The sequence below is a fragment of the Falco cherrug genome, chromosome 1 (genome assembly GCF_023634085.1).
Source record: "Falco cherrug isolate bFalChe1 chromosome 1, bFalChe1.pri, whole genome shotgun sequence".
Classification (NCBI taxonomy): domain Eukaryota; kingdom Metazoa; phylum Chordata; class Aves; order Falconiformes; family Falconidae; genus Falco; species Falco cherrug.
The window spans coordinates 92,983,907-92,996,239 of NC_073697.1; the positions used below are offsets into that span (position 1 = coordinate 92,983,907).

Here is a 12,333-nt window from a genome sequence, read left to right on the forward strand (position 1 = left end):
CAGGACCTCCCACCATCAGGTCCACAACCAGGGTCTTGCTGCACCCAACAGTTAACAGGGAATTTGAGCTATTCTGTGGGGAAGGTCAGCTGTAGATCAGGTGGTTTTGAGCGTACTATATATTATAGATTATTATTATCAATAATAAAAATAACAGCATCCCCTCCCAGAGCCAGCAAGAATCACAGGAGAGGCATAACACCCCCCAGGCCACTTGGACACAGTGGTCCTATGCATCCTATCCCATTCAATTGCCACTAAAGAGCTATAAATCCCAGGGGAGACACTGGTGCATATATGAAAGGAGCCAACGCTGATATTTTAAGCAGTGCAGAAAGCCCAGGTAGATGCAGACGGGTCCTGCCACCCATCACGATGCATGGGTGGTTTGCAGGAGGAGCAGTCATCTCCTGCCTGATCTTTAACCCAGGCACGAATACCTGTCTCCAGACTATCTGAAGCACAGTCTGATGTTTAATCCAGCCAAGCCCGTGGCACCCTCAGCGGCTCCTGCAGGTTATTTTCAATGGGGTGAACAAGAGGAGAATCACAGATTCTGTGTATCGAAAGCTGTTCTCCCACAAAAGCCTGCCAGCCCTGTGCCTGATACCTTGCTTTAGGCAGGGAAGGAAGTTAAAAAAAAAAAAAAAAAAAAAAAAAAGCACACCACACCAGGCTTCAACTTTTTGACTTCACCACTTTGCCATTAATTTCCTGGCCGCCAGTCACCGGTGGGGACAGCAGCTCTGTCCCCATCCCTCCCATTGCCTCCCCAGAGGTGAGATCCACCGGACCCCCCAGCAGTTGCCAATGCAGTTTGAAGAGCGTGGGTGAGCCACACACAAACCACAGCCTGGAGCGAGACCCTATCTGTTAAACTCCTGGCTTGTAAAATCCTTCAAAAATGGCATTTGTAAAAAGGATCAGCAAGCAACTTTGAAATATAACATCGCTGCCAGGGCAGCACCGGCATGAGGACCTCGATGTGTGCTGGGATCAGCATAGCAGCTTGGACTCGACCTGCTGAGGAGAGCTGGTCCTAATGCCAATTAGATACTGCATTTCAAAAGTCATTTCAGTGCAAAGTTTATTGGACTTGAAAATATTACAGGTGGGACTGCAAGAACTACCTTTATTAAAACTATCTAAAAGACCCTGGTTCTCTGCTCATAATTTAGTAAAAGATTAATCTCTTGGGCTTTGGCTTCTCGGACTGAAAGTCATTTTTTTTTCTGATGGCAAAGCACTGAGCAGGTGCATTGCATTATAAATCAATCCCCTGTCCTCTCCTTTCAACCACTCTCCTCCCTGAGACACGAGCCAGAGCCGTCAGCTGCGTTAGGGCAGCAGGAGCATCAGGGCTCACCACGACCATCCACTCCAGCCTGCCCCAGAGGCATCCCTGAGCCCCACACTTGTCCTGCAAGGCCAGGGGAGCACCCATGGGTGCCAGGAGGAGGTGGGGTGCGGAGGATGCGCTGCTTGGGGAGGGTAAGGTGAAGCTAGCTGGGAGGAGGGGGAGGCACTCACATGGGGTTGGAGTTGACGGGGTGAAGGATCACCTGCGGGGCTCGGGTCGGCGTCTCGGGCACCACATCTGGGGAGAAGACAGAGGAGTGAGAGCGGGCTGGGACCCTTTCCAGTGCTGGGGGCACCCAGGGGAACTAACTCCCACCAAAAACCACCCTTCATCCCTAGGTCCAATTTAGTTACACCCTTAGCTACAGCTGGATATAACTTGGGGCCACCCAGCCCTGCAGCATCTTAGTAGTGCACAGTTCTGCAACGACAGACTGGTTTGGGGAAGAAATCCCACACTGGCACAACCCAGGGGTTGCACAAATCCAGTGGTTAGGAGAGCCGGCCATGCACCCACCGCCCTAAGGGATATCTCAGCACCCTGCGTTACGGAAGACTTTCAAAGAGATTTACCTGGGAAAATGAACTGCTGCTTGTACTTGTAGTAATGGGAAGCTGGAAAAAAGAAGAGGGGGGTCAGACACCGACCTGCAGAGCCCGATGCTGGAGAGATTCCAACTTGCGCCCAGTCCTGTACCATGAAACACCAGCCCCAGGTCCGGGTCCTCCCCTGCATGATCCAACCTCTCCCTCCTCCATCTCTCCAGAGGATGCCACCCATGACGGTACCTAGGGTGCCCAGGCTAAAAAAATTAAGACCTTGGCCCTTTAATGATCTGGCTGGATTATAACTTAATTTTTGCCACCATCAGCTACTGCTCTGTACCATTTTGAGTACTGGTGTCATCTGCAGAGCCACCGGTGGGATTCGGATGCCTGGTTGCCAGCAAAAGCCCATGGGGTTTGAGTGCTCAGCTCCCAACCAGCCTTTGGGAACGACTTGGCATCATGGAGATGCCAAGCTATGGATTTGCAGCTGCTGCCCGGTTTTGCCCAATCCAGCCCATCTAACTGTGCATTTTTGCCATGCTTCATATACGTGTCCTTCCTGGGCTCCCTGCAGGCCTCCCGGCACACTGAAAGGAGCCAGCAGCTGTCAGCAGCCCCGGGAGCTGCTGCCCAAAGCCAGCACCGCAGAAGGACTCGGGGTGGTGGTCCCCTCCATCAGCTCCCTGTTGCCAGCAGGCAAAGCCCAAGGGCTGATTGGACTCATGCAGGCAGGCAGGTCATGGGTATGAAGCAAGACAATGCTGCTGAGGCCACCAAAGGTTGGCATCAGCTCAGAAGGCACCTTCTCCTTAACCTTCAAGATCCCAAAGATCGACCCTCATCTTCTCCTCTCCAGCTTCAAGACCCTAAAGACTGACCTCTGCTCTACAGCAGGACCTGAGCACCCCTGAGCCAAGATCAAAGGAGACTCAAAGATAATTCTGGCAGAAAAAGGTCACCGTGTTGCAATTTCTAAGCTCAAATCCTAATCCCCAAGATGACCATCTTGATGAGGCGAACCATAGAGAACTTCCCATGAGGGAAGATGAAAGTACAGTAAGTCCTGCTTTATGTCAGACTGGTTCCTATCCGCCACAGGGCTCTGCTCATCACAGGCACGAAAGCAGGGAGCAACCAGCCCCAGGAGCTGCTGGGGTGTCATCCTGCCCCACTCCATCCTTGCCAGCCAGGCAAACTGCACAGCACCAGCAGCACGGCTGGGTCCCCATGAGGAGATGCTATTGCCCACTATGGGGTTACTTCTGTGGTTTCTGCTTTAAACAACATGAAATGATGTCTCAAAAGACCTGCAGGAAGGTCTCTGCTCCAGAAGTGATGCATGATAGGGTCACCGAGCGCTGGACTCTCTGTCCCTCCCCCCCAGACCCAGGCAGGGTCCAGGGCTTGCCCAGCAAACAGTTTGGGGATGTTAATCGCTATGAGCCCGGCTATCATGCTGCCGAGACATCAGGATGCTTCAGCTCCAGCTGGACCACCACAAACTCAGTTACACCAGCACAGAAACCCACGCCGCACTCTCAGGTTTGCAGCCACACTGTGATTGTCCTCCCAGCACTCAGAGGCTCAAGGGCTGCAGCTGGCGAAATCCCGACCTGGGGAGCAGGAGAGGGAGCTGAGCCCCTGCTTGACAGATGGGTCACACCACTCCTTGGAGTGCTCAGTGCCTCCTCACAGCTCCTCCACTGTGTCCTCACACCCCTCAAGCATCCCACCTGAGCACCACTCCAGTGAGCTGGACTTGTGCACGGCTGCAGCTTCTCTGGGCACACCAGGACCTGTGTTGTTTGGTTGGTGGTTGATTTTTCTCCGGCTTCTAGAAATGTTTGTTATTGTGGTGATGGATCATGCCAGTCAACTCCCTCCTTGCCTCCCCCCCCCTCCTCCTCCTCCTCCTCTCCAGCTGAAGGCTTGTCAAGACGAAGGGGAGGAATCACCACAGCTTGGCAGGATCAGCAGAGCACGAAGGTGCCAGTACAGTCTGGCTCCTCTGGAAAAGCAGTCCTGACCCTCCTTCCTACTGGACCAGTTTATTAACCCTAGGGGTTCTGAGATGCAGGAGGGACACCAACCTCCTGCTCTACTGTCACAGGCTCAAAGCCACAGACCAAGCAGGTATCACCAGCCCTGGGGCAGCCATAAGTGCTTCGGCATCTCGGAGAGGGGTCAGGTCCACAGGTCCCCATCCCCTCCCCTCCCCAGACCCTTTTTGGAAGTGGCTGGAGAGGCAGACGAGCCCCTCCATGCTGCCAGGAGTGATGCTGAGCTGTTCCCCTCCCGGAAGGGACCTTCCCTGGAGCAGCAGCATTGCCCCAAGGACATCCCAAAGGCAGCTGCACTGGGACATGCTTCAGCACGTCCTCAGGCCAGAAGAAGCGGTTTTGGACATTTAATGTAACTCTGTGTCCTGCAGCCACTGTGACCAAATTGCCTCTTCCATCATTCCTGAAGAGACTGAGCTCCAGGAGCAGATGAGTCCTAGGTACCCAGGCAAGACTCAGTGGGACAAGCCACGTCAGATACCCCCAGCATCAGCTGCTCCCCACTATCACACCACACATGCTGGCAACAAGCTTGTTGGAGGCCCATCACCCCAAAGGCACGATGAGGCTAACCCCGGTTACCCTCGTGGAGATGTAAGCCCTTGTTTCCCGTTTGCTGTTGAGGCAATGCAGCGGGCACAAGCCACAGAGAAGTCACGCTTGGAAAGGCTTCTGTAGCTTCAAGCACAGCAGGTTGCCCACAGAGGTTGTGCCGGCTCCATCCTTGGATGTTTTCAAGTCCAAAGCAGATCAAGCCTTGAGCTCTGCTTCAGGCAGGAGGTTTGACTAGACTCCCAAGCTCCCTCCCAACCTGAATTATCCTCAACTCATCTTTGCCGCTCATTTCTGCTTTCAGCTTTTCCCCATCCCGGTGTAAGTCCAGGCAAGCAAGCAGCTGGAGCAGACCCTTCCCCTGAGTACACCCCGGGGCATGAGCCCCTCCCGTGGGGCAGATGAGGAGGGGGGAGCTCACGGTACCTGGCAAGTTGAACTGCTTCTGCTGGCGCGGGCACTGTGGGGAGGGGTGCAGGGGGGACGGCGGTGTCGCGCTGGGTGGCAGCGGTGGAGCAGGTGAGGAGGGCGTGGAGGAGGTGGTGGAGGAGGGGTTGCTGCTGGAGTCTGGCTGGTAGGGCACTGGGATGTGGTCCTGCAGGACACGAGGAGGGAGAGAAGGAGTCAGTGAGAGCAGTGCCGGCCGATGCCACCCAAGGTGCTCCCAGTGCAGAGGACTCTGGGTGACAAGCAAGAGCTACACAGGCCATCCCAGTCCCCCATTTCCAAAAGCCCTAGAAAACAACCAGAGCCCCAGCCTGGCCTTCTCCAAAGCCATTTGTATTCACAGTTTGCACCAAGGCCATTTTACACCAGAAACAGGGCTCCTTTGGCAGCCTCTCCATGCTGCGCACCCACACCTGGGAGCTCCCCAAACCCTACCGTGTCTGCAGACCCGTGGCCACCAAGACCAGAGTTGGGGACCACATCCCTGGGGCTCGGTCCTTAGAGGCATCAAGGACCTGACAGCTTCTGCTGACCTCCTTTCAGCCAAAAACCCATGCCTCGCTCGGAGCAGGGGGCTGAGCTGAGGCAGATTTGAAAGGATCAACCAACACATCCCTTGCCCTTTGTTGACCATTGCTAATTGAGGCAAGGACGGCAGCTTTGGGTGTGCCTCTTCAGGGCACACTGCAATGGGTGAGAAAGGACCCCCTGGGAGCAAAAGGGGAGGAGAACCTGTCTGGATATCTTAGATCTGAAAGGAAAATTGAGGCCAGAATTTCCCGCTTTGCTTGTGACCTTGCTGCCCAAGCTGGTGATGCTTAACAGGGTCTGACTTTCAGCAGCACCAAGCGCTCCCATCTCCAGACATGAGCTCCTGTGGCAAGATCCCTCCAAGGTTAGAAAATCTGCATGCGCCCCCCAAGCAGGTAATTTTGTCCAAATAGATTAATCTTTAAATGAGCTCAGCTTTCCAGGAAATCCACATACGCTTTATATAGACCAACCTGACATGCACAACAATCTTGGCTAGGTAAATTGGTTTTTTAAACAACACTGAAGGCCACTAACAATAAGATTTCAATGGGATCCACAGCGAACAGAGGATCTACAGAAATGCTTTTAGAAACATCAAAGTAAGAAGGGGCCCCTGTTGCATAAAGCACATTTATAGAGGAAACTTCAACCTGAATGGGAGTGCTCAGGTCAAAGCCAAACACATACGTATATTTGTACACACATACACACACACACTGTGCATCACGGAGCTCTGGTGAGAGAAAAGCTACGAAAGGTGAAAAGACTGTGCGGCAGAGGCAGAAGGAGAAACAGGACTGATGCCCTTCACACCCAAAGCCTTCATCAGTAAGCTGAGTCACTTCCCCACTGCCCTCTAATAAAATGAAAACAAATCACTGGAAGGACAGGCACTAAAAAGTGCACTAACACATCTCTGTTTCTTCTGCATACCTGCAGTAGCTCTCCAACCTCAAAAAGGAATTTGCACCACCCCATAACAACAGATCAGAGCAGATCATTACACTAAAGGTACCCCAAGAGATTTAGGTTTAAAAACTGCATCCAAGAGAGCATCATCTGGTACCCAGCCTTTACCGACAGGCAGAAGATGCTGAGGCCCAGGAGGAGCTGGGGGGTCCTGCCAGGCTTTGATGTCCTGTTCCCCATCACACCAAGGATCTCCCTCCCTTTGAGCACTTCCAGCCTGCAAACACCCCACCCTGCACTACCTCCGGCCACCAGAGAGAAATTTTCCACTGAAGGCAACAGGCTCTAAATTTCATTAAAAATAACCCCATGCCAGTTTGATCGCTGTTAATGCAGGGCAGAAGCAAGAGAGCCAGGTGCACTGCCAGGTCTGACTTGACCAGCTTTGCCAGGGACACAATCAAATTCTGGGCTTGTTTTATCTGTAACAATAAATCTGTTATTTACAGAAGTCTCAGGTAGTAGCAGAGACCTCAAACCGCCTCAAATTCAGCTTACACCTGGAGACTGAGAGGCCACAATGGAGCAGGACTGGTGGGACACAGGCTATTTCGAAAGTGCTGATCCCATTTTATTGTTAACAGAAATAATCTCGGTGGATGCATCCCACACTGGGAAACCCAAGGGGTGAGGGGTTCACTGCTCTGCTCACAGCGCAGCTCATCCTGCCTCAACGCCAAGCTCACCCTCACTCTGCTCCTTGAATTAACACTAGTCCATGGGATTATTTTTTTATTATTATTTAAGCCCCCAAACGGGTTTCTAGGCAGCTCCTGCCCACTAGCTGACACACACATCAGTCCCATGGGTGTGGATATGCCTGGACACCCACGGACACACCTGCAAGGCTTGGTCCTAGCAGATGGCTGAGGGGCTGGGAGATGTCCCATCCTGGGGACAACTCACCCGTCCCCTCCTGCCCCAAACACAAGGTCAGGGCATGGCCCCTTTTGCTCTCCAATTCCTTCTTTTAGAAATTACCCTCTGAGCCGTGCTCCCACCCAGCAAACAGGACTGATGCTCCTAAAGGACATGCCCTGGGAAAGCTGCTGCTCTTCCTGCAAGGAGCATCCCCGTTGGGAAAGCCGAGGCAAACAGGGTGGCTCAAGCAACCCAGCTCAGGTGGCATTTGAAAATACCGCTGGATTTGGCCCCTTGTCTGCAAGAGCACCAGCTGCACGTGAAGAACCAGGAAAAGCTGCTAATATTTCAGCGACACGTGGCCGGTCCCCTCTGACGGGGGTGGGTGCGGAGGGGTGTGCAGGGCTGGCGGAGCAGCTCACCTTGTTGAGTTTGTTGGTTTTAGGGAGCGTCTGGCTGACGTGCAGGTCCGAATACCTGGGAGGTTTCCTTAAAGGGTTGTTGATATCGCAGGGCACCGACTCTGTCCGGACTAACCTTGCTGGATTAAGAAGGGAGAGAGGGGAAAAGGGAGTGGAGAGGAGGGGGAGACAGATGGGGAGACATCAAAGCTTCGAAGGAGCACTTGGGGTCACCCTGCACTTGCAAACCGTTCTTGAATCACTCTCCAAAGCAATCCCCCGCAGCACCTCAGCCACTCGGCTCCTGCCCCAGGATGCAGCCAGCCTTTGGGCACCCCCCTGCACCCCAGCTACAGCCAACCCCCACCCCAGGACGTGGGGGACTTAGAGCCCCCCGTGGTGGGATGCAAACTGCACCCTTCTGCCCCTGCCAAGAGGCTGCAGTTTGGGGAGGCTCAGCAGCTGCCACAGCCACGCCGGGGGGGCAGCCAGCATTGGGAGGAGGCACCATCCTCTTCCTCACTGCAGCTTTTCAGGGAGAGGAGAAGGAGCTGGCTGAGAGTGCTCCGCTCTCAGCAGGAAGATTGGGTTTTTTTGGGGGGGTGGGGGGGGTGGGAAAGCCAGCCTGCAGCCTGGGGCTGGCTGCAAGACAATGTATTTAAGAGCTTTTAGGGGGGCTATTTCACTGATGCTGAGGCCACCCCAAAGCCACACTGCTCCTGTGCTAATACACACAGTGGGAAGCTCTGGCTTTAGCAACATTGCAGACCGCAGCCGTAAACTCAAATTTCTGCTCACCCCAGGAGCTCACCTGCCCCCAGCAGCATGGAACACTGCTTTCCCTGCCTCCTGGTCAGGGTTTGCAGCAGCTCAGAGCATGACAGGGGAATCTTCAGCCCCTTCCACCCAAATTTGCCACAAGAGAGGGCACAGAGGGCAGAGGGGAGGCTGCAAAATTGCTCCCCTCCAAGCCACAGCATTCCCCACTCGCCTTGCGAGGTGCCACCAGCACAATGCATTTCCCCATGACTGAACTGAGGAGTGTGGGTTTGGTGACACAGAATAACGGCCTTAAGAGCTTGAAATTCAAGGCAATAATAATTGGAAACATTTCCCTTAGGCAGTCAACAGTCCTCTGGCCATCAGAGAGCACTCAGCCAAAATCTGGAAGAAAAGAGGTGGGAAGCGATGCCCGTTGTCCTGCTGCAAAGTTGTCCCTCCTTTGTGGATTTTAGGACGGGCTCTCCTGGAGGAGAGCGGGATAAGGCAGCTCCGAAAGCACCACAAGCATCCGCAGGGGCACGGCTGCATCCCCGTTGTGGGGACACCCATGCACCGACAGCGCCGCGGGAGATTTCGGGTCCCACGCATCTGCCCTAAGCTCTCAACAGTAGCAAAAGGCTAAAACCTGTTGCACTTACCCCGTGCGGTGGGGAATCTGAAAAGAAAAGGAGGCAGGGGAAGGGTGGGTGGAAGTGGTTTGCAATGCAAATCTGCCTCGCCCCGAATGGCTCGTCTCCCTATAAGCGGAAAAAACGGTGGGTAAAATTTTCACAGAGCGCCCAAGCGGTTCAGGAGCCTCCGTCCCGCCGGCCGTCAGCGAGGGTCAGGCTCCCGAATCGCCCGGGGAGCTTTTGAAAGTTTTACCTGGTGGCAACATCCATGGAGGCAGAAGGGGGAAGAAAGGCCCTTACCTCCACGGTGGATGATCAGCAGGTGACACGGAGGGGCCTCTTTGGTGCATTTGTTGTGGCACTTGAGCCTAGCAGGGAACAGAGAAAAAGGCGTGAGAAGCCAGGGCAAAGGGGATGCAGAGCATCATGGTACAGCCAGAGGGATGCGGCTGGGAGCAGAGAGCATCGCTGCAGACCAGGGACCCTTTCTCCACCCAGGAAGGTGACCTGATGTAATATTTCGGCTGTGCACAGCCCCTGGGTGCTCCCAGGGCAAGCCCTCCTGGATCCTGTGGTCCTGCAGCTTGCGCTTGGGAAGACCCGTGACTCCCAAGCCACCTTGTCGGGCTGCAGGTATGGGTATGCACGTCCCAGAGCATCAGGGTGGGTCGGCTGGGAGGACGCAGGGGATGCATGCCCTTGGCAAATGAGAGCCATGGCAGGTGCATCTGTCCCAGTGGAGGGGTGCAGGAGCTCCTGAGCCTGGGGGGCTGCCCAGCTCGCCCCTTTCTCTACCAGCTGTGGGGGGCAAGGCACCCACCAGCCGGCTTGAGGATGCCCAGAATTGTCACTTCCGCCAGCCTTGGCTAAAATACAAGGAGCAGAGACCTGTGCTCAGGGGAAAGCCACTTCCCTGCGACAACCATCTCGCACCAACGCTGCTTTAAGCTTAATTAAATTAAGGGGCAGCAGAGGGGGAGGAAGCAGCTGCCCTGGCTCGCTTTGGCTCCTGATGAATCTCTGCCATTGTGCCCTCCCCTCCTAGCTTTATTACCAGGACATTTAACAAAAATAACGAGAGCATTTACGGCTACATTGAATATTCTGCAGAGCTTTGCCTGGTTTTGCATAGTTGGGGCAGAAGTCTACAGAGGGCTTCACCCCTGGGCCATGTATATAGGCATAAGCAGGCTCCCCCACCCCAAAACCTTCCCGTTCGTTCTTAATTAGAGATGGAAACGAGTCTCCAGCTCATGCTTTGCCGTGGTGGCCCCAGAAGAGTGGGGAGAGCCGTGGGGGAAAAGGTAAAAAGGAAGGATTTAAAAAACCAAGGGTAAAGGATGGGGAAAAAAAAGATGGCAGCTACAAGTCAATGAGCTGCGTAATGAAAGTTCAGAAGCCGTGCATGTTAGCTTTTATTACAAAGCTGTTCCTAGAGGGAAAGGCAGAGATTAATTTGGTATTTGATGCCTGGGGGGGTTGGGGTCTATTTGTTTGTTTTACCTGCTTGTTCCCCTCCTGTTCCCGGGGAAAGCAGCACCAGGGCCAAGGGGCTATGACAAAGCTGGTGAACCTAAATTCTTTGCATTCACCCTAACTTTTTACAACCAAGGCATTTATTTGCTCTTTTCTGAGCAACTACAGGCAGCAGGACCAGCACAGAGCCGGAGCCACAGCATCACAGGGGCAGGTCCCAGCATCCCTCCTCCCGCACAGGGACCAGCCCCAGGCAGGCACAGCAGGCAGTGCCTGCAGGCACAAAGCTTCCAGTTGCTTGAGCATTGAATGCAATAGGAATCACCACTTTAAAATATATATATTTGATAACATCACTTCCAGAAACCCATCACCAGCTGCAGAGCAACCAGACATTTCTTGTCCACATTTAAAACCCAATTTGCTAACTCATCAGCATTTAATCAACAGCAACAGCAGTCGTTATCACTTCATAGCTCTAGCTAACTCAGTTACCTGCAGATGATCGGCATATTCCCAGCACCCATCCCTAGAAAAGGCAATTGCATCTCCAGAAGCAGCTTTACTAAGTGCTGATGGCTGCACGATACTGTCTAAGAGCTGGGCTCCACTGGATTTAAAGCAGTAGAAGTGGTCCCAGCCTCTGCCTCACTATCTTTTTCCAGTCCTGTCCAATTTTACAGCCAGCACGGCCCCTTTCCTTTGCACCACAGCTTAATTGAGATTTGGGATGGGTTGGCTCCACAAGTGCCACGACGTTGCCAAGAAACAGAGGCCCCCAAGACTTTTGCTGCTGCAAAAATAGAGGATACAGCCCAAGGCTTCAGGCAAAACCCCTCTGATGTCCAGAGCCACCCCACAGGCAGGTGATACTCTCACTGAAGCCACTCTCAGCTCTTGGTTCAGCACATCCATCCCCCCATCTCTGCAGACAATTCCATGTGTAACCCTATAAGGTGGGTATCTATAGCCAGGCCAAGGCTGGCAGGATCTGACTCAGAGCTCTGGTGTGAGCAGAGCCGAGGTCTGGTGGGCAGCATCCTCCCCAAGGACCCCACTCCCATCCCTGGCACGCAGACCCAACCTCAGCACCATTTTGGGGTGTTCTTCACCCAATTTCACGTCTCATTAAAGCTTCCTGCAAGGATAAGCGAGCAAAAGGTTGGTTGCTCTCCCCATGCCTGAGCCTCTACCAGCAAAACCCTAGATATCCCCCTTGCAATATTAAGGAGCGACACAAGCAGCTCCGGCACCGTGCCGTACTTGCAGTTTTTGCATTTTAAGCCGAACAACATTCCTTTCCCGCAGACAGTGCATGTCTGAGACATCCAGTACTTGGTGGAAAACCTGTGGAGACAAACAAGGAGAGTGGCCAGGGAGAGATGAAGTGGTGCTGCCCCACTCGTGCTCCTGCAGGAACATCTCCCAAGTCCCGATTTATCCTTTCCTTGCTGCCCTCAAATGCTGCTGCAGGTGTCAAAGCATCTTTCTAGGGATGCCAAAGCACAAATCTGAGCCCTCCTTTGGTTATACAGAACAGCACAGCCTGCTCCAAAGGGGGTCCAAGCCAGCCAGGATGGGGATTAGGCACCAGCTTGCTGCAGCTCCCCAGCTTTGCCCACCCCAGGCTGTGGCCAGAGCCCCCAAAACGCCTCCCTGCCCTGGGCACCTAAGTTTCCAGCCTGTCAGAAAAGCAGCTGCCCCACCAAACAGCAGCACTGAGGCTATTTC

General features: G+C 53.8%; 1 protein-coding gene across 2 annotated transcripts in view; it reads right to left on the reverse strand.

Annotated features, from left to right (window-relative positions):
• The window catches only part of KSR2 (kinase suppressor of ras 2), an 87,372-nt gene that overhangs the window by 34,634 nt on the left and 40,405 nt on the right, over positions 1-12,333 (reverse strand). For both annotated transcript variants that reach the window (XM_055724680.1, XM_055724687.1), the window contains exons 7-13: positions 11,866-11,949; positions 9,427-9,494; positions 9,154-9,252; positions 7,754-7,872; positions 4,947-5,115; positions 1,933-1,974; positions 1,531-1,597 (exon numbers count right to left, since the gene is read on the reverse strand). In XM_055724680.1, the coding sequence (XP_055580655.1) occupies positions 1,531-1,597; positions 1,933-1,974; positions 4,947-5,115; positions 7,754-7,872; positions 9,154-9,252; positions 9,427-9,494; positions 11,866-11,949 (648 nt within the window). The remainder of the gene's footprint in view (positions 1-1,530; positions 1,598-1,932; positions 1,975-4,946; positions 5,116-7,753; positions 7,873-9,153; positions 9,253-9,426; positions 9,495-11,865; positions 11,950-12,333) is intronic.